The sequence below is a fragment of the Strix aluco genome, chromosome 19, assembly GCF_031877795.1.
Source record: "Strix aluco isolate bStrAlu1 chromosome 19, bStrAlu1.hap1, whole genome shotgun sequence".
Taxonomy (NCBI): Eukaryota; Metazoa; Chordata; class Aves; order Strigiformes; family Strigidae; genus Strix; species Strix aluco.
In genome coordinates this window covers 15,219,181-15,238,051 of record NC_133949.1, presented here as the reverse complement: position 1 = coordinate 15,238,051, position 18,871 = coordinate 15,219,181, and the positions used below count along the sequence as shown (strand labels likewise).

General features: G+C 44.8%; 1 protein-coding gene across 26 annotated transcripts in view; it reads left to right on the top strand.

The window, feature by feature from the left end:
* The window catches only part of MSI2 (musashi RNA binding protein 2), a 255,628-nt gene that overhangs the window by 82,420 nt on the left and 154,337 nt on the right, over positions 1-18,871 (top strand). For all 26 annotated transcript variants that reach the window (XR_012625799.1, XR_012625797.1, XR_012625798.1 and 23 more), the window contains exon 6: positions 4,447-4,539. Coding sequence is in view for 21 of the 26 variants with exons in the window: in XM_074845694.1 (XP_074701795.1) it covers positions 4,447-4,539 (93 nt within the window). In the remaining 5 variants the exon portion in view is untranslated. The remainder of the gene's footprint in view (positions 1-4,446; positions 4,540-18,871) is intronic.

The following is an 18,871-nucleotide window of genomic DNA, read 5'->3' as shown; positions in this document are numbered from 1 at the left end:
AACTGATCCAATTCCAGCCTTAACCTTGCAAAAAAGTGGCATAAAATAGCAGACTTGTCTTGCTGAAGCAGAGTGGGTTTTTCCTGCTTCTGCACCACCTGAAGCGTTTGCTCAGTTTCAGAACACAAAGGCGAATGTATTTTTCAAAAGCCAAGCCAATAAAGAGATTGTAACCTTGAATGACTCTTCGCAGTAGTAATCACATGTGTTTTGATTAACTGCAACACTAACACAGTATACAAACAAAGCAATTCTGCAGGTACTTACAATTAACGGACTTTATAACCAGCGTTAGATCTAACTCTCCCCTGTCGATTCCTTCTGCAGCGAGAGAGAGACACCTTCAGTATACAAAAGCTCCAAACCCATTGAATATCTGCATTTTGCAGAGCCCTGCCATAGTGAATGATAGATATATTATACTGCAAATTAAAACCAAAGACATGGAGCTGGAAGTATTGTGGTTTCTAAGTGACCTAGACCTCTTGGAGTCATTCATAAAACATGGATTTGTGATTGATTCACACAAATCACTTCCTATTACCCAAACACTGCCGTTTCCCACCCCAGGCGAAGAGCAGATGGAGCTGCTGTCTGAGGGACCGAACCCAAAATGACCGCGGGCGACTCCCTTTTGCTCTGTGTGGGAGAGCCCCCACTGTAGGCAACCTCCAGAAAGCAGATTCTAAATTTACTCGCAGGAAAAGATAAAAATCTTCAGTGACTTTTGTTGGAGAGACTTCAGGCTTGGGGACTCTTAAGTTTTGGTCTTTTGTTATAATAAAATATTTTTTTATAATGAATGTTTTTCTTAGATATATACATAAATGTTTTTATAAAATTACAGATTTTTTTGGTTAAAGATAATGTTGCTTTGTTTTCTGAGTCAAATGAGAAATTATGATTTAAAAAAACCTTTTAATTTTTAAAAGAGGAACTCTTCAGTTGGCTCAGTTGTTCCTGCCTCTGGTCATTTGTCATCTTTAATGTTTACTAAACAGTGCTAAGTGTGCTTAATTAAATACTTTTTAACCCTCTGTTTCTCCTCCCTGAAACAAGCATGGATTTGGGGGGTGGTGGTGGAGAATATTGTATCAGATAGTAAAGAGCATCACTCACTGGGAGGAACCAGAAGCCTGTCGGTGTCGGTGCCCCGTCTCCTGCTGAGGGTACTTGGTGAGAAATAAGGTGGTCTCTCCTCCTGTGCCCTCGCAGCCGTTTGGGGCTTTTCTAGCTAACGTCAGTTTTCTCAGAACTCATGTGTGGATGAGCTTCGTCCTGGCAATTTGATGTGTTTTAAAATCTTTTTTATTGGTGATTCAGTGGCTGATCTACACAGAAGGTGTCCCTGGTGTAGCAGAATCCTTGAGTTAGTGAAGACTCTTTTTTTTTTAATGTCTTTGGAATGCTCTGTCAGGTTTGGCTGATACGTTTGCAAACCTTTAGCCATTAGGCTCCCAGGCTGTGCTCTGTGGGTCCGGAGCAAAGCTCCACTCAGCTCGGCGGGAGGCCGGGAGCCCGGTGCGGAGCAGGCCCGCGGCGCCCGCTGGTTCTCACCCCGGCGAGGCCTTGGCTCCCTGCTCGCCTGCTCGGCTAACGAGAGAGGCTTTGCAGGTTGGAGCAGGAGCCGCGGGCTTGCTTTCCAGTTGGTCCGAGTCCCGCTGCAGTTATCTAAAAATTGAAAATTGGTGAGGCTGTACCAGCACAGACAAGTCAGCTGCGCGCAGCGGTCTACCTGGCATTAATATTTGAGAAAGAAATGGGTGTTTCCAGCACAAACGGCAGCTCTTCTCGTCTGCCGGGGCTCTCCGGGGCGAAATGGGAGCAGGAAGCCTGTCGTGGCACCGCGGTGAGCGGGCTGCCTGCCTTCCCCTCGCTGCGCGCGTCCGTGTCCTTACGGGGAAAGGCCCTTTCCAAACCTGCCCCTCGGTCACGGCCGCATCTGCTGGGCTGCGGGGGGTCGTTGGCTCCGCGGAGGTGATGGGGTGAGGAAGTGACTCCTTGGGGCAAACGTGGGGGCACACCAGTACCTGGTGCCACGGGCAAAAGGAAGGCAACGAAATCTCCTGTTGAGGCACGTCGGGATAGGAGGGATTGCCAAGGCTACACGTTACTTTTGCTCCTTTGCTGAGGGGAATATGTGTAACAAAGCAATTGAACCGTCTCTTCAGGAGAACATAGCTTGTAAAAGCAGACTTAATTTTGTGCTTCACTTTTTTACCAAAGAGATGATTTCTGAAACCATTTCCCATCTCGCAACACATCTCTAGGCATTAAAATGTTGTGAATTTGCTTGTCATTACCAATATTTTCTTTGACTGAAGCTATTGAAACAAAGTAGTTTGTTTTTTTTTTTTTTCGTTAACCTTCAATCTTGCTTCTAAAAGAAGTCGCTCTCTTTTTCTTTCTTTCTTTCTTGGTCAAATATAAAAATGATGATAATTTCAAATATTGCTTTAGAATAATTGCTTTCCTCCTGCTTTTGTATGACAACAGAAGCTTGGCCTGATCTTAAATCAGATGCTGGCAGGCAGAGGGCTCTTGACAGCCCTGCAAAATCCTTTAGTTACAAGTCGGCTTTAGCCAATTCTTTATTTGTAAATGACAATTTTCTACAGAAAAATATATGCTTGGGCTTCAATTTCGGAGTCCTAGATTGCAGCCAGGAAAAAATAATTGAATTTTTACACTGTTTTTTTGCTCTCTTTTCTTCCTAACTTAAAAAAAAAAAAAAAAAAAGAGAAAAGAAAAAAATGAAGCTCTGTAAAGCAGGGTTAGGGGCCGTTGAAGGGAAATATCTACTCTGTTTAATTTGAATGGCAGTGGAGACAGGAGTGATGTTTAATTTGTTCTGTGCTGAGAGAATCTGGGGCTACTCCAAGCTTTTTGTTCAGTGTGTCAGTTCTGCGAGGGCTTTGCCCGCAGCCGCAAGCACGGCTCGTCACCGCAGCTCCACTTGGCCGCTGCTGGTTTGGGGAGCGCCGCTGCTCTCGGAGGGAGGGTCTGATAGGTGTGACGGGGGCCCGTGGTGTGGGGGCAGAGCCATGGGGGAGCCCCCAGCGTGTTGGGGTGGCCGTCCCACTGCGGGAGTGTGGTGACCCTCAGTGCTGGGCTGCAGCTTGCGACCTTCGGTGACAATCATAAAATGCATCTCGTTTTTAGTGAAAAAATAAAAAAGTGAGAGAAATCCAGGCTCTGCACTGAGCAGCTGCAGCAGTCGTGTCTCAGGCCGACTGCCCGGTGTTGTTCCCTTTGCATTGCTTCAGTGTTCCCTGGCTGTTATTTAACCAGGCAAGTCCCAATTCTGGAGCGAAGGGGCATTTTTTCCCTTCAGTCTTTATGAGTTGGCTGCTTCAGCCAGTTTCTGTCACACAGAAAACAAACTCAAGTGTTTCAATACATGAATTTTATTGATGTGTTTGTTGGTTTCTTGAGTTAACATGCAGTGTTGACTCTCAGACGTCTCTCTGTGGTGGGGTTGGGTGCTAATTAGTTGTCTCCAGTTGTAAGTCGGGACGTTTCCCTCTGTCCGAGCGTCTGGGGATGACGCCTGCCCCCTCGGAGCGTGCTGACAGCTCTGTCTGGGCTCTCCCTTGATTTAGGTTGGCCCACAAGGGTCAAGTGGTTTGGGATCAGCCCGCCAACGACACCAGTTTCCCCTGCTGCCCTTGGGGTTTGGGTCCCTGGGCTGGATCCTGCGTTGCAGGTCGTGGATGACGGGTTATCTGATAGTGGGGTCTCCAGGGAGAACAGCACCGTCCCTTCGCCTTCCCCTTGGACCAACCTCCGGCGCCTGTGGGTCAGCAAACAGAGCTGGGTGCTCAGCTGGGGTCTTGGGGAACACGAAGGGGTTTCTGAAGGGCCTGATCCAGCCCCTGGTCAGGAATACTGGCAGCATTTCAGCTGAAATGTGTTTGTGGCAGCTAGAGGATTGCATCGGTAGCTCTTGCTGTCTTTCGTCATTTGATTATTTTTAAAGTAACTGTGCAAGTTCCTTTTAAACCGACCCACAGAAACTTAATAACACATCTTTTCGATTTGATGCAATTACCTTTTGTCTGCCAAAGAGCATGCACTCTGTCTTTAGGAAGAAAGTGGGGGGGAAATGGCACGTCTTTTTTGAGACAGTAGCTATAAGGATACGACACTTGGACTCCTTTTTCACTTATATTTGCATTGAGAAGCACAATAAAAATCATTTATTAAAAAAAAATATCCGGGGGCTAGAGTTGTTATTGAGTGTCTTTACTCAGCCATTTCTCAAATAAAAACAAAACAAGACAAAGAAAAAAAGAAGTATCTAATCAAATAGAATCTGAATTGCTTTTGTAAAGAAGTATTCTCATTAACTGGGTTAGGGATGGCATCTGAAGAATATGTCTTTTTTCCACATATTGTTTGAAATAATCTGGTTAAACCGTATGCTTGTCTTGTAATTTCTTACAGATGGTCACAAGAACAAAGAAAATATTTGTAGGTGGATTATCGGCTAATACAGTAGTGGAAGACGTAAAGCAATACTTTGAACAGTTTGGCAAGGTAAGTTCCTGCCCAAGTGAGCACCACATATTTTGAATTCTTTTTTTTTTTTTTGTTTCTTCTTGAAGTGTGTTTTGAAAAGCAAAAGTGCGATGAGGCCTATGCTCAAAGGAGGGCCACATTTTTTGCCTTTCTGTGTAATTTCTCAAAGCCTCTGGAATTCCTTTTTCTGTTTGTTGCATGTGTATGTGTACAACATTGCCACCACTGTTTACTTTCATTAAAGAAAAAAGAATAATTGGGAGGTGAATTTGTGTATGTTCAGGAAGAATTTGACCCTTAGCTGAATGATTACACAGTTGTCTTCTCCATAAAATCAGCCTTCTGTTTACCTCTGATTCCAGTGGCAAAAGGAGCAGATAGACATATTTGAGAGAGCTCATTAAGCTGTGAAAATGCCTGAAGGAACCATGTGAATAGCAAGAGTAATATGGAAGTCACTAGAATATCCATTTAATTTCTTATTAAAAAGTCCTTATGCAAGATCCTGTAGAAATATATTTAGACTCCTGACATCATTAAAAAAACCCAACAAAAACAACCCCCCAAAACCCCAGAAACCCAAAACCAAAAATGCACCACGTTTACGCACAGGAGGAAACCTGAACCTTGTCAGAATAGTCTTTTCCATGATGGACCAGCTGAAAGCCCCCAGTCCAGGCTTTGGCTGGAGCTTAGTGCCACCAACTTCCACGGAGCTTCCCAGGTCCCCAGAGTGTCTGGCTGCTCCGTCAGGAGTTGCTGAGGTGAAGAGCTCACAGAGCCGTCTGCTTTGAGAGCAGTTTGTGGTACCACCTTCCGTGGAGACTCCTGCCAGCCCCCCCGGCCATGGGGCTCCATACAGCTCGCTTCCTGCCTTTTGGAGTGCATCAACTGATGATTTAGATGCATAATTGCATGAGGACACAGCAGGATGTCCCAAAGCAAAGCAGCTCCCATTCCTTGTAGTTAGTTTATGTTTCTTTTATCTGCCCTGAAAAGCCTTGGCCAGGCAGTACTTTGTGGAGGGCTGAGGAGGGGAGTTTATAAATTGTTCCTATGCTGGATTGATAGTTGTTTTGCAAACCATTCATTTTATTTTCAATAATAATCTTCGATTCCGGCAGGATGTTTACAGCCTGCTGAGCCTTTTATTGAAGGATTACATGAGCTTTTGGATGTTTCTTCTGTAGTTACTTCTAATTGCAGAACTCTAACCTGTATTTTTGAAGTTAATAATAGTTTCAGTATAAGTGCTTTGCATATTGTCTGGATGCTGTCTTAATATAGTCTTTTTAATTTCACCATCTGGTAGTTTCATGCTTGCAGTTTTACAGTCCCTGAGAATGCAGACAACTAGGCTGCGTTTTTCGGTAGTGACTGGTGATTCGGGATGCTTCAGTTCTGCTTTCGTGCTCTGCCTATCTTGAGTGAGATAGCTTAAGAGAGGTCTGGCTTTCCAAAGGCAATACTTTTGGAAAATCAAATATTTTTTTTTCAAGTGTATTAATTTGAGGGCTAAAAAATTAAGGTGCTGAAAATAACGGCGCAAGTTGCGTTCAAGGCTGGAACCCGTTCCTCTGGCAGAGGTGGTGTCCTGCCGAGGCCGCATGGTCCAGTCGGACTCGGGCTCACGGGGCTTGTTGCTTGTGATACCAGGTGGCCTCTTCCAGTTGCATCCCTGTTTCACGCTTCCCTGTTCTAGCTTATGGAAAGGAGATGAGTTTGAAGTCGGTGGCTTCTTGGCTGTGTCGCAGCGACTCGACCTTGCACGCAGGTTTTCAAGGTCTCTCTGCTGCACTTCGCTGTTCATCAGCTGAGACACTGTGGTTTGTGGGGTGTTCTGAGGGGGTTCTCCCCAAGGCTCTAGTGGTGAGAAGATGCAGAGCTAGTTAACGACCCTAGGAAGTGGAGGCTTGTGGTCCAGCTGAATGAGAAGACTCGTTAATATGCTGGTTCGGATGTGGTGACCCAGGACTGGCCCTGTGGGACCTTGTAGGAGCAGCTTCCTTCTCCATTCCGCTTCCCCAGCTTTCCTTGACTTGCTTGCTCAGATTGCAAGCTCTTCGTGGCAGGGACTGGTGACACTTAGTGCACAAGCCATTGCAGCGCAAACAGTGCATGGTGATCGATTGGCAAGGTTTGCTTTTGCTTAGTGCCTTCTTAAAATAAAGAAAATTGCATTACATAATCAATGTGTAGAGGAGCCGCCCATATTTGATAAGAGCATCTCAGGTGACTTGCTCTTTGAAATGCTGAGCTTATTTATTGGTGTGGAAAAAATTGCTTACCTACTGCTGTGATTCTTGAAATCCTGTTTGTACTTGCTGCAGAGAAGAACTGTGCAACCAGGGGAGGTTGTTTTGGTAACTGGAGGTAGCTCTCAAAATACACGACGTGGTTAGAACAGCTCCGAGCTTTGGGGCCGGGCAGGCTCGCTCATTTAACTGGAGTTGGCAGGCAAGGGCCTAAAGTGTTGAATTTGAAACTGCAGCTTTTTGAAAAGTAAATGCCAGAACCTTTTTCTCCAATAAAGAGAAGACTGCTTTAATAAACCCTCTTCCCTGACTTCACCAGTGAAAATGCCTGCCCTTTAGAGTACCAAACTACGTGGTAATGATAACTCCTGAGACTTTGATCATGAAATTTCTGATAGCGATTATTTTTTTCTTTCTGTAAAGCCCAGGATCTGTAGGAGTCTCAGCTTTCATTTTGCGAAGACAGGCATCCCTAGTTGCTGTAAGCTGCAGAGGAAGACTGGGAAAAATTACCTGAGAGAAGCCAAAAGGTTTAACAGAACGGGCACGAAGCAGTAATTAACAGCCTCATGATTGCTGAATGCTTAGAGCTGGTGATGCTGAACCTGTGCACGTACTGTTGTTGTGGGGCTCCCCAGAGAGGCGCGGGGGGGGTCCAGGTGCCGAGGAGGGGGGTCTGGGTGCCGAGGGCGGGTGGCTGTGGTGCAGGCAGGCAGGGAGCGTGGCCCAGCACCTCCAGTAAGGGCAGCGTGGGCCCAAGGCCGGCAGCCCTGGGAGGCATTTCTGAGCGAGAGTTTGGGGTTGAGGCTTCTCCTTCCAGTGGTTTCAGGGAGCGGGATCTACAGGAGGACGTGAGGTGGCTCAGCCAGGAAAAAAACCTCCAAACTGAGCCATAACCATTTACAATCAGAAGGGGGGGGAAAAAGAAAGCCATTGTCTTACTACCTAATCCTGGTAGTCTAATGCAGTTGTTTCTGTGATCCTCTGTTATTTCAGTCAAAGATGTTTCAAACATTCTTGCAAACAAAATAAATTCACCGGCCGTGTTAACCCATCCAGGGTCTGCAGCGTTGCCCTTGTGTGTGAAAAGCTGGCTGTTAAGACCAAGTTTTAAAAGAATTTAAATGAGAAAGTGCTAGAAGTGAGATCCAAAGGGGAGAGCGATGGGGCTGCGCTTTCTTCCCCTCTGGAGGGGCTACAAGTGCCCTGAGCCATCAGCAGGGCTGTGGCTGCAGATTTACCTGTTTTATGGCTTTCTGGAAGCGTAAGCAAGGTTGTGCTTTCTGAGATCAGGACAGGTTGGAGCCTTTAAGGCTTCTGGTGTCATTTAAAAAAGGAAAAATAAAAAAAGCAACAGCCCCTTGAAGCCTCACCCAGAGGACTGGGACCAGCGGAAGAAAGCCCCCAAACGCTCATGATTTGCACTTCTCTCAGGACGTGCACGTTCTGCACCTTTTAAGCTGCAAGTGACTGATGATAAGGGACTTCTTAGGGTTCGTTTTTTACTAGGTAATGCTCCCTTTATAGAGCTCCTGTGAAAGTAGTGTAGTCCTTATTTTGCGACTTGCAATTATACTTCACATGGCGAACTGTGTAATTAGTTTGGAAGACTTATGCCTAGTCATTGGTTTATCCTAATCGGCTTTGGCTTTTCCCAACAACAAAGTGAGCTTATTTTCCTAAGCTGAAACAACTCTGCTCCCTTTGTTCCTCTCTTTTATTGTCTCATTCCTTTCATTCTGTTTTACTGCCAAAGTTTTGTTTCATTAGGCCTACAAGTCATTTCCAATCCAGTGGGCTGCTACAATAAGGCCTTTATAACTCAGCTGCCCTGGTTCCCATGTCCCTTCTGGTCTGGAGCCAGGACTTGCTGTTTGACATGGGATTTTAACCCTTTCGGTGCTCCAGCTGCCAGTCCCCCCCTCCACGCTGAGGCTGCCCTGGTGGGGTGTGAGCCAGGCTCGGGACGGGGGTTGGAGGGGAGGCCTGATGAGCTTACGAAGCCAAACGATTGCGTGCAGGCATTAATTGATACGTTAATGTGGTTGGGCTCCAGCTACACTTTCTGGCCCAATTATCGAAACAGAATTCTGAGTAAAAATCTTCTTACTGAAATACTGTAATCGGTCTTGGTGGGAACAGTCCTTTGAATGAAAAGGCTACTGTGTCCCGCCAGCCCCTGTTTCCAGCGTGGTGGGAACAGAGTTATGTTAAAGGTACGTTTCAGTTGTCTCGAGCTATTAGATCAGCCCATACATGACTGTTCTTGTAGAAAAATCATGTTTTCTTGTGTGGGAGAGAATACATTTAAATTTATACTTTTTTGAAAAAGAATGGTGATTTTTTTTAAAGGTGTGTGAAGTAGTTTTGTGGAAAACAATATTTTTACATATTGTTATTTCAAACTGCTAGAAAAGCAGTGCTTGTGTTGGTGGCCCCAGCGGTTTTACTACTTAAAATCTCAAAGTAGGAGCACTGGCTCTACATTTTTTCATTTGCAGCAATCCTAAAATCACTTCTGGGGAAGGGTACTGTGGCATTTGCTTTTTATTTCAAATTTTCAGATGAAGTTGGGCATTAATTTTGTTTTCTGTTCTGGCTTGCCACGAGGTCCCTCCGACAAATCATAGGCATGTTTCAACTTTGCCTGGAATATGTTGTTTCCTCAAGGATGGTTTTGAAGATTTGGAAATTTTGAAGCAAGACAGGATTTCTGATTTACCTCTCTGGATCCGAAATGTTTTGTATAGTCACTCGTTATTTCCTGTGAAGTGCAGAACAGACCGGTGGAATAATAATACCTAGCTTCTGGTGTTGTTTTTTTTGCCGTGAAACTGTGGAGCTTTTGAAAGCTTATAATTTTCTCATGTCTGCCTTCTGTAGCCATGACTTACTGTCTAGTGGCAGTTAAGCAAGTGAGAGGAGAGTAACTCCTCCAAGGCCGTCTTTGCTCCAGGCACACCTTCGCAGAGCTGTAGTGCTGTCTTGCAAGAAAACGAAAACTGAAAGCAGTGAGGCTGCAGACAGCAAAATGTGAGAATGAGAATTTCCTTCTTTGGTTGTACAATGTCGTGCATTATAACACAGACGGCAATGCAAATAATGACCAGTTCAACCTTCAAAAAAATAATCTTTTGTAATGAAGTCCCTCTGCTTTCTCTGTGTAAGTGTGCTGGGAGGGGGGAGAAGGAAGGAGGTGTGATCCACACTGAGGGTTTCAGCCTAATCGGGTGGTTTACATAACTTGCTTCCTACATGCTTTTCTCTCTGACAGCTGTGAAAATATAAATCAAGAAAACATGAGAGAAAACTCCTCCTTGTTTGGCAAGGCTGTCTGGGTGTGAACGAGTTAATGCGCCGTTGTAGTATTAAGCACTCCAGTGGTTTACTTTTCCCTGAGACCTTGAGTATGGCCTCTGAAGATGTTATTACAATAGAGTTGTTAGCATGAGAAAAGGTGGTTTTCTCGCCATGGGTTCATTTGGGGGGGATTTGGAAATCTGTGTGGAGCTGGGGCTAAGGCCAGAGTCAGGAGGTGCGAGGAATTTTGCTTGTATGAAAGTGAAAGCTTAGTTAATTTAGACTTGGCATACAGTTTGAATTGTATTGTTACATCTGTTGGACATTGATATGTAGATTTAATGGTCAATAGGATACATGCATGGTCTATTCTTAAAGTATTTGCTTTGCAGAAAAGTCATTTTTTTGGTTTGACAAGTTCTTAGCCTTTCATATTTTTCAGCACTGTATTTCCAAATTCAATATTTGTGAAATCATATCATTTTATGAAACAAAGGGACAGGTTTGGACTCTTATTTATATTCTAGTTTGTAGTAGCCGGGGTGCCCAAAACATTTGTAATATGCAGTAAAATAGAAGATGCATTGGCATTTTTTTTAACGGCTGCTAACCTCACTGTTCCTTTCCAAAGTGATTCTGAGCTCTAGACCTGGTGTGGAATAGCTTCTGGCTCATTATATTCTTCTTACTGAGTTACCTGGGCGTACTTCGGGAGAAGTTGCTTAATTTAAATCGTTGCACCTCCTTAAAACAGAACGAGCAATAGATAAATACGTCATCGTTTGCAGCTTCTGCTAAGTTTGGGACAATGAAAAACAAAATTTCTGGGAGCTATTCTGTTACAGTAGCGTGGATCAGCATTCAGCCTTGTTCACGCTGCTGCCTCTGCCCTTCACTTGTGCTTCAAAGTTCCAGTATTTCTGGATTTCCTTGTTTGAATGTTATGTCCGTGATATTCCAAAGGATAATGAACATTCCTTTAAATTTTTGCTTTGGCGTGTGACCAAGGGATCTGAGATACAGGGGTCCCTCATGGCCTAAAGCGCTTTTTATTATTTCTTGTCCCTCCCACGTGTGCTTTTTTTTTTTTAAAACTAAGAAACTTGATCGTTGCTTAAAAAGAAGTCAATGTTTTCATTCTGTCAATGAAAAGTAGTACACAGGAAGTCAGTTTTTAGGTGGTCTGTAATAAGACACATGCTTTGTGGAAGTGGTTTTCTTATAAATTAGATGTTGGTTTCTACCTGGATTTTATGAAAAGAGGAAATGTTAAGACAGGATTTGTGGGCAAGAGGGCTGTATCAGAACTCAGCAGAAGTTTGAAGTACAATTTTATTTCCTTTTCTGCACTGGTTAAATGAAATGGCAAGGAAGCTTTCGTGCTGTAGCACCGTAACCGTGTGGGGTTGGGTAATTGTGGTGGAGAGTTGGGCCCCGAGCATCTGTCTTCTGTTTCCCACTGTGCCACCCACTTGCTGTCTGACTTTGGGCAAGCTGTTTTATCTCGCCTTACATTTCCTTGCCTTTCTTACTTCGTAAGCTCTGAAGGGCATGGGAAACGTAAATATGCCAACACTCGGGTCACTCACAGCCTTCATCAGTATGGGCTGGCTACAGCCCGGGGAAGTCGCCCTGGCAGCTGTGCAGGGGGCTGCGGCTGCCCCAGTGCTCCCAGACCCCGTACTGGTGCTCCCAGCACGCGTACTGGTGCTCTGGGCACTCGCACCGTGCCAGTGTCTGCACTCGGCTGCTGCCACGGAGCAGCTCTGCCCCGGGTACCGCTTCAGCATCCTTGGAGCCATCAGGGCAGGGCCTGCATCCTTGGTTTAAAATGTACTTACTTGAAGTCAGCTCTGCTATAGCCTTTGATTTTTTTTTCTTTGGTATAAAGTTATGGCTAGTGCCCTGTATTCTGTCTCACATACTTTAGTAATAGTAGAGGAGCAGTGTTGATCCTGAGCTTGCAGAGTGTGATATGCCGTTGGCGGCCCAGAATCATACCAAGGGCCCAAATGAAATCAGTAATTAACTAGGAGCTGTGTTTGGGGACAAAAAAGTTGTAAGAAAATATTCATGTTTCCTCCTCCAACATGTCTGCAAATGTTTGTTTGTAGTGTCTTTGTGTTAGTTTTGCAACTGAGCCAAACCCATGAAGATGACCTGTATCTTTTCTGAGACCCCAAGAAACTCAGTTTTGTTTTTCACCCCCTGCTTTTATTTTACACAAACACAATAAGCTGTATAACATACCTAATGAAGTTAGCTAACCATGTCTGGTAGCATGTTTAAATTATCCCTGGAGTGTTCCTGGATTCAGCCCCAGGGTGGCTGAGTGGGATTGTAGGTGTAGAACTTCTCTGGAAGGCGATGGTTTGGTTTTGCTGTGCTGGGGGGGCAGCTCGGAGCCCCAGTTTCGGAGCAGGGCCCATCGGGCTGGCTGCTGTGCAGAAAAACAACAGCAACATGACCCCTGGCCCAGCAAGCTGCATCAAAAGCAAAAGATAGTGGCGTTAAACCACGGCAGTGGGAGTCAGGTAGAGTTTTCTGATAGACATCTCCAATATCGTGAAATTGCATCAGATTCCTCTTTGGCACTTGTCTTGAAGTGCAGCCTCCTGGACACGCCAGGAAGTTATTTATAATGTAGGCACTGCTCCTGACATCCATCGAAGTGATAACCTGGGTCCAGAACATTACTTCTAGTCTTTGAGTAGCTACAATGGAGGGTGCCAAAGCTTTGCCCTGGGAAAACTCATGTTTTAACATCAGTTCTCTAATGAAAAAATAGCAGCAGTTATTTAAAACTGTATGGTGTAATTGAAGCTTGCACTGTACTGCTCAGGAATTTGGGGTAGGCTCATCAGCTGAAGTGAGCTAGTTAAAACATAATTGATTGGAGAGTAAGCGTTTGGTCATTGTCATCGTACTACATAATAAATACACCCGTATCGAGCGATAGGATGTGAAGTGTGAGGATTTCTTAAATGCAGCTCTGAGTCTGGACCCTGAAGAAAAGGGCTTTTAAAAGTATCCATGAGGAACTTCTTATAAACTGTTCCAAATGTGGCAAAAGAGCACACGTTGCTGGCAAGAGGTGTAATAACATTTTTTCCACATGGAAACGGATGGCCCTCCGTGGTCACTCGTGACCTGCTCCCGGCCCCGTGCCTGCGGAGCTCGCTGTGCTCCCAGGAGTGAAGCCGTGTGCTCACCAGCTCCCCGCCGAGTGCTTCTCCCAGCCCCGTCTGCCTTTCACCCAGCTGTGCAGCGGTGAGGAAATGCCTGGCTTGATCTGCAGCTGGATTTTTAAAAACTTCCATTCTTCTGATGGAAGAATTTGGTTTTGAAGTGGAGGGTTCTGCGCAGAGCCTGGTGGTTCTCGTTTTGTTTGTGTGCTTGTTCTTTCTTCTTTATTTGTATGATTTTCCATCAGGGTGCTAAAAATCCACAAGACAATTTTCAGTCAGTCCTAGAGGTGAAATAACCGAGCTTTGTTCACACATGCAATATTGAGGTACAACCAGTTTAATTAAACTTACGCTAATTCTGCAGAGGTAGAATATGAAATTGATTTGATGTCCATCTTACACATGTATATCTCTCTTAGGAGAACTTAGGGTTTTATTTTCTGGGGAAAAAAAGCTGCATGAGCATATTTTGGTAGAAGTGGAGTGGTAGCTGAGCACGGCGGGTTGGTCAGCCTCAGTCCCCTCGATAATCGTCAGCACTGGGGAACGTGTGGCAGCCCCGAGAGGGAGAGATGTATGTAGCTGAACTCTGTGTGTGGTGCAGTATATGTATTTATAAATATAACTTCAGAAATGGGGACAAGGGCAAAGTAGCTCAAATGAAGAGCCAATTAAGATAATCTAAGCAGAATGAGGATTAACTGCCTCTTAATGTGAAGGATAACTAAAATGCATGTGGCCAGTTCAGATCAAACCAGCGTCGTCCCTGTCAGGGCCATTCACAAGGGGTTCGGGGCGTCGATGGTGTGTTCAGCTTCTTGTCCAGGGCAAAATGTTGTTGGAATAGTGACCCAGGCTCTGATGGGTCCTGCTGGCAGAATATATCACAGAATATATTTCTTTGCTGTAATGTCATCACTGTGGAAGTTTGAAGAAGTAAGAGTATTGGCTATTTCATATAGAAATGATTGTTTATATAAAACGAGTTCGCATTTTGCAGTTTTTCTTTTCACAGAAAGTTGAAAACACTAGCAAGTCTGTCGGAGAAGATGCTGCTATGTGTTTTCTTTTTAAAAATGAGTTGCAGTGCCCGTCGTGACCTTTGCTGCCGCTCCTAATCCTGCAAAAGGCTGGTCTGAGATGAACTGCTGAGGCGTCTTCACGTACCGCCGGCTGGCAGCAAAAGTGCGATTCCATTTGCACCCCTGTTCCAGGACATTGATTTTAAATCTGAGCAAATAGGAGCGTGTGCAGGGTTCCACTTGGAGCATCTCTTTATTTTAACGCTGGCCTCACGAAGCGTTTTGGACTGTGTCGCCTGAAGGTGCTGGGCTGTTGTAGGCTTGTTCTAGGGGTGTTTATTGGAAAAGAGGGTGTGCGGCCGCCCCCGCCGCGGCCATGCGCCGCTTCGGGGGAAGTCGCTGCGCGAGCGGTGGCTTTTCGGGAGAAGGTCCCTCTGTTGACTCTATTACTCTGATGAGCGGTTTAGCGAGTTCAGATTGGTGCCATGTTAATTGTCAGGACTGGGAGGGTGGGAGCAGATTTCACCGGGGGCAATGGAAGAGATCCAATGCGTTTCCACTCTGTTTCCCTGCTTGGCAAACCAGCACTTACTGTCACTTTGCATAAATAGGTTTATTTCAGAGGGTCAGCCATCACCACTCCCCCTCTTCCCCTCCCGGCCCACCCTCCCCTGAAGGATAGGAGGCCGACGAGCATTTAATTTCCCCAACAGCAGGTGCTTGTCATCCATCTGAAGATAGCTGCCAACATCTGGTGCAATTGCCTCAGCAAACGCAGTAACAAGGCGGCCTGCAGTTCAAACGCAGAGAGAGCATTGCCTCTTTAATGATAACAAGCTGTTGGCTTCCCCTCTGAGATGAATTCATCTCACAGATGTTTGTCTAGTTTTGGCAATCTTATCACTATAGCTTTGGTGATTATGCTCAACTGGAGACTATTACTATAAAAGAAGTTTGAACTTGTTCCATTTTTGCATTATTTATTTATTTATCCATTTATTTCTTTGCTTTCTGGATATAATTTGTATCAACAACTGTAATGTTGGTCCCATTACCCAAGTACCCTTACGTTTTTTTTATTGCATCTGCTGAACAGTAGCTCGCTACTTGACATTCACCACTGGCGAATGTCTTTCAGCCACGCTGACATTTTTAACATTCCCCATCAACAGCTTTGTGGTTTGAACCCTCTATTTAACACTACATTTTCTGGGATTACTTGGCGCTCGCTCTGTCTGTTCTCTCTAATAACTGCAATATACTTACTATTTCTGCAAAGTGCAAGTCGCCAGGAATATTCTGGATACTTCCGTTTGGACGGTAGCACTCTGGTGACCTTGGCAGGGGTTTGTAATGACAACGTACAACCATCTTCATTGTTACATCTTAAATGTTTCCAGCCTCAGCACGATTGTACAGAACATGGAGACCTGCAGGCTGAAGACTTCAGTGCTTGTTTGCTTTCACTTGGTTTTCTAACATGCCTTTTTTTTGTTGTTGTTGTTTTGTTTTTAAGGAGACATTTTCTCCTGAGCATGTGGAATTTAATTCTGGTAAATAGGATTTATTTTTGGAAACATGCTTGTGAATAGGTGACTCATGCCTGAATGAAGATGTGTCACTGTTGGTGGGGACACCACGTATATAATTTCTTAGTCTATAAATAGATGTCAGCCCAAGTATTGGTGACATGGTGATGCTTTGCACTGACTCTTTAGCTGCAGAGTGGCTTCTGAGGAAAGTGTTTAGAGTGTCAGTCTCTCCTGCTGGAGCAGTAATTTCTGCTGATGCTTGAGCAATAGACATCAATAGCTTTGTAAAATACTGCGAGTACTTTAATTGGCACCACGGAAATCAGAATTCAGGCACGTTCCTGTGCCGCTGTTGTGGGGTACACGTTTATTGCTTCTCTCCATTGCAGAGGTGGAGAAACTGAGCTGGGGAGTTGTCAGAGGCCAAGGGTATCATCTGCAGGGTCCTGAAATTCAGAAACTCACCTTTGGTCATTCTGTGCATCCACCCATTTCTGCTGCTGGGGGGGTTTAGGCTGAGCGTTACGGATTAGAGATCACTCTGGTTTCCAAATACTGGAAGTAACAGTCCCTTCTTCCCATCACTGATGCTAAACTGGTTACATGTTGTTGATGTTTGCTCAACACCATTTACCCACCAACACAGCACATATGGTTTAATGTCTGTCTTTATTTCGGCTTCTGCTGTAGTTACAGTATTATTAAAAATCCATTAAATTTTAATGTACATCATAAAATATGTGCTCCTGTGAATGCGAGCACAGATAATTATTTCTGATGAATAAACCAAAAGGACAAGTATGTAAGAAGTTCATCCTGCAGCTTTCAATTTTCATTATATACATCTCCTGCAGGGGCAATCGTTGTGATGTTGCAGCTGGTTATTTCTGTGGCCTGGCTCTCCCTCGAGATGGATGATGACAATGCAAACTTGAACTAGCAGAAGTGCCAATGTTTTTGCGGGCATATTTGTAGATAAATGGTTTACCAGGGGAGGTAACCCTCTGGAAGGTAGAGGATGTGAAGAGCACTGCAACGCAGCAGCAACTTTCTGAGTTTTTGTATTGGCTTTGTGGAATCTTGGAAAGTAACCCAATTATTTCTCATTAAAATAACCCAGAAATCTAGCAACAAGCAAGGTGTCATTGCTAAAACACCACCAGGAAGCTAGGCAAGCTCTTCTTGGTTTGCAGGGCCTGAAGTAGGCGAGGGAATCATTAAAAATAATGCATTACAGTGCCCATAAAGTTTCATGCGGTATATAATGGTCCATAGGGGCCTCACCTAGTTTTCCATATATGATACATACATAATGGTTACAGCTTCTCATTAACTTTCCCATAACACTGAATATACTTCTCTTTAACACCCCCTTCAGGCTTCACGTTATTTGCCAAGCATTTCCTAATAAGCAGGAGCTTAAATATTTATCATGCTTGCCTCCTGTCCCCACCAGGCTAAAAGAAGTTGTTGGCCTCTTTGCTGTCCGTTTAATTTCCTATTCCTGAATGCTCTGGACAAAACCCAGCTCTGGCAGAGTCCAGTCCTCTCACTGAGAGGACTTTCCCAGGGTGTCCTCCTACTCTGGTTTTAAGAGTCCACCCCAGTATTTCTTGTGTTAAGAGCATGTCTGCACCCAGAGAATTAGCCTTGGTGTAGCACATAAACTCTTGCAGGGACCTTGGTCTAGGCAGCAGCACATAGCCCTTAACTTGGCTTTCCTATTTGGAATAGCTATCCCAGAAGTGCTAAAGATTCCACCAAACCCTCTGCACCTGTGGTTTCTCTGTGCTTGAGTATTAGTGCTAAAACTGCTTGAGGACTTGATGGATCCTCCATGCTGACTTGGTTGCTTTTTGCCCTGGAACGGCGTATTTCTTGGGCTTTGCACTGCTGACCAGCGTTTTAGCTGAGTTTAGGTAAGTCAGTACCGAGGAAAGATGATGTTTTGTGCTGGTGTGCTCTGGCGGATGAGTCCAGGAGTAAAGACAGAGCTAGGGCTGTGCTGGGACCACGGTTTAGGAACTCAGCTTTGCGGACGTGGTGCTGATTTGCTGTGTTATTTTGGTCTCATCCAGGTCCCCACCCAAAATCTGGGACTAATAGCGTGGCTTTCCTATTGCTGCTCTAAGTACAGGCTTTTCTGAGGGGGAGTGAGCGTGCCTGTGTGCAGCACCTTGCTATGACCTTGATCAGAGTCTCAGTGCTGCTGTGATACCAAATGATGACAAATAAATTCACCCTCATACAGTTTAGTCTAGCTGGCTTTGTTCCTTCATCCCTGATCCTCCCCATGAAGGATTTTGTTTACTTTTCCTGAAATGGAAGAGGCCCTGTTACATAGTCCTCTTTCAAAAATAAACCTCTAAAAAGGAAAACAAAAGGGAAGGAACAAAAATCAGATGTTGTCTGATAATACAGAGCAGATACTAGTCTTGAGTTCAAGGCAACTTGAACCACAGGTTTAAGCGTAACACAAATTCTACCTTTTTTGTACAGTTTGAAACTCTCCTCTTCTCCCTCCTGTACTTTATGAAAACCATCAGAGAAGAGGACTGCAGTAAAATTCTAGAAGTAACAGATATTGATTTTTTTTTTTTCCCTCCCCCCCACCTCCCGCTGTCATCTCCACTTAGATTTATATCCTGAAGTTCACAAAGTTGGTTAGGTGCTACGGAAAAGCTGTATTTCATTTGACTTTCTGACTGTCTTTTGGCTTTAAAAAGTAAAAATATCTGGTAAAGACCAGGTTGCATCATTTCCAAGCCCAGCTAATGGATTCTCAAACTGGGAGAAAGAAAAGGAGTGAGAAGGAGAGGAGACCCTTGCCTGCTGCTGAAGGGATCTGCAGAGCCATGGTGACCCACCCCACGGGGCCGGGGCTCCCCTGCTCACCCCCCGGGCCAGCTCCACACGCTGCACTTGGGATGTGCTGCTAAGTTCATCGAGCTTTTGCTGTATTTATTTAGTTACTGGCCACTCAAAATGTCTTACTCCTGTTCGGAGCTTGGAAAGCTCGCCTGTCAAAATGGAAGCGAGCTCTTGGTAGTTGG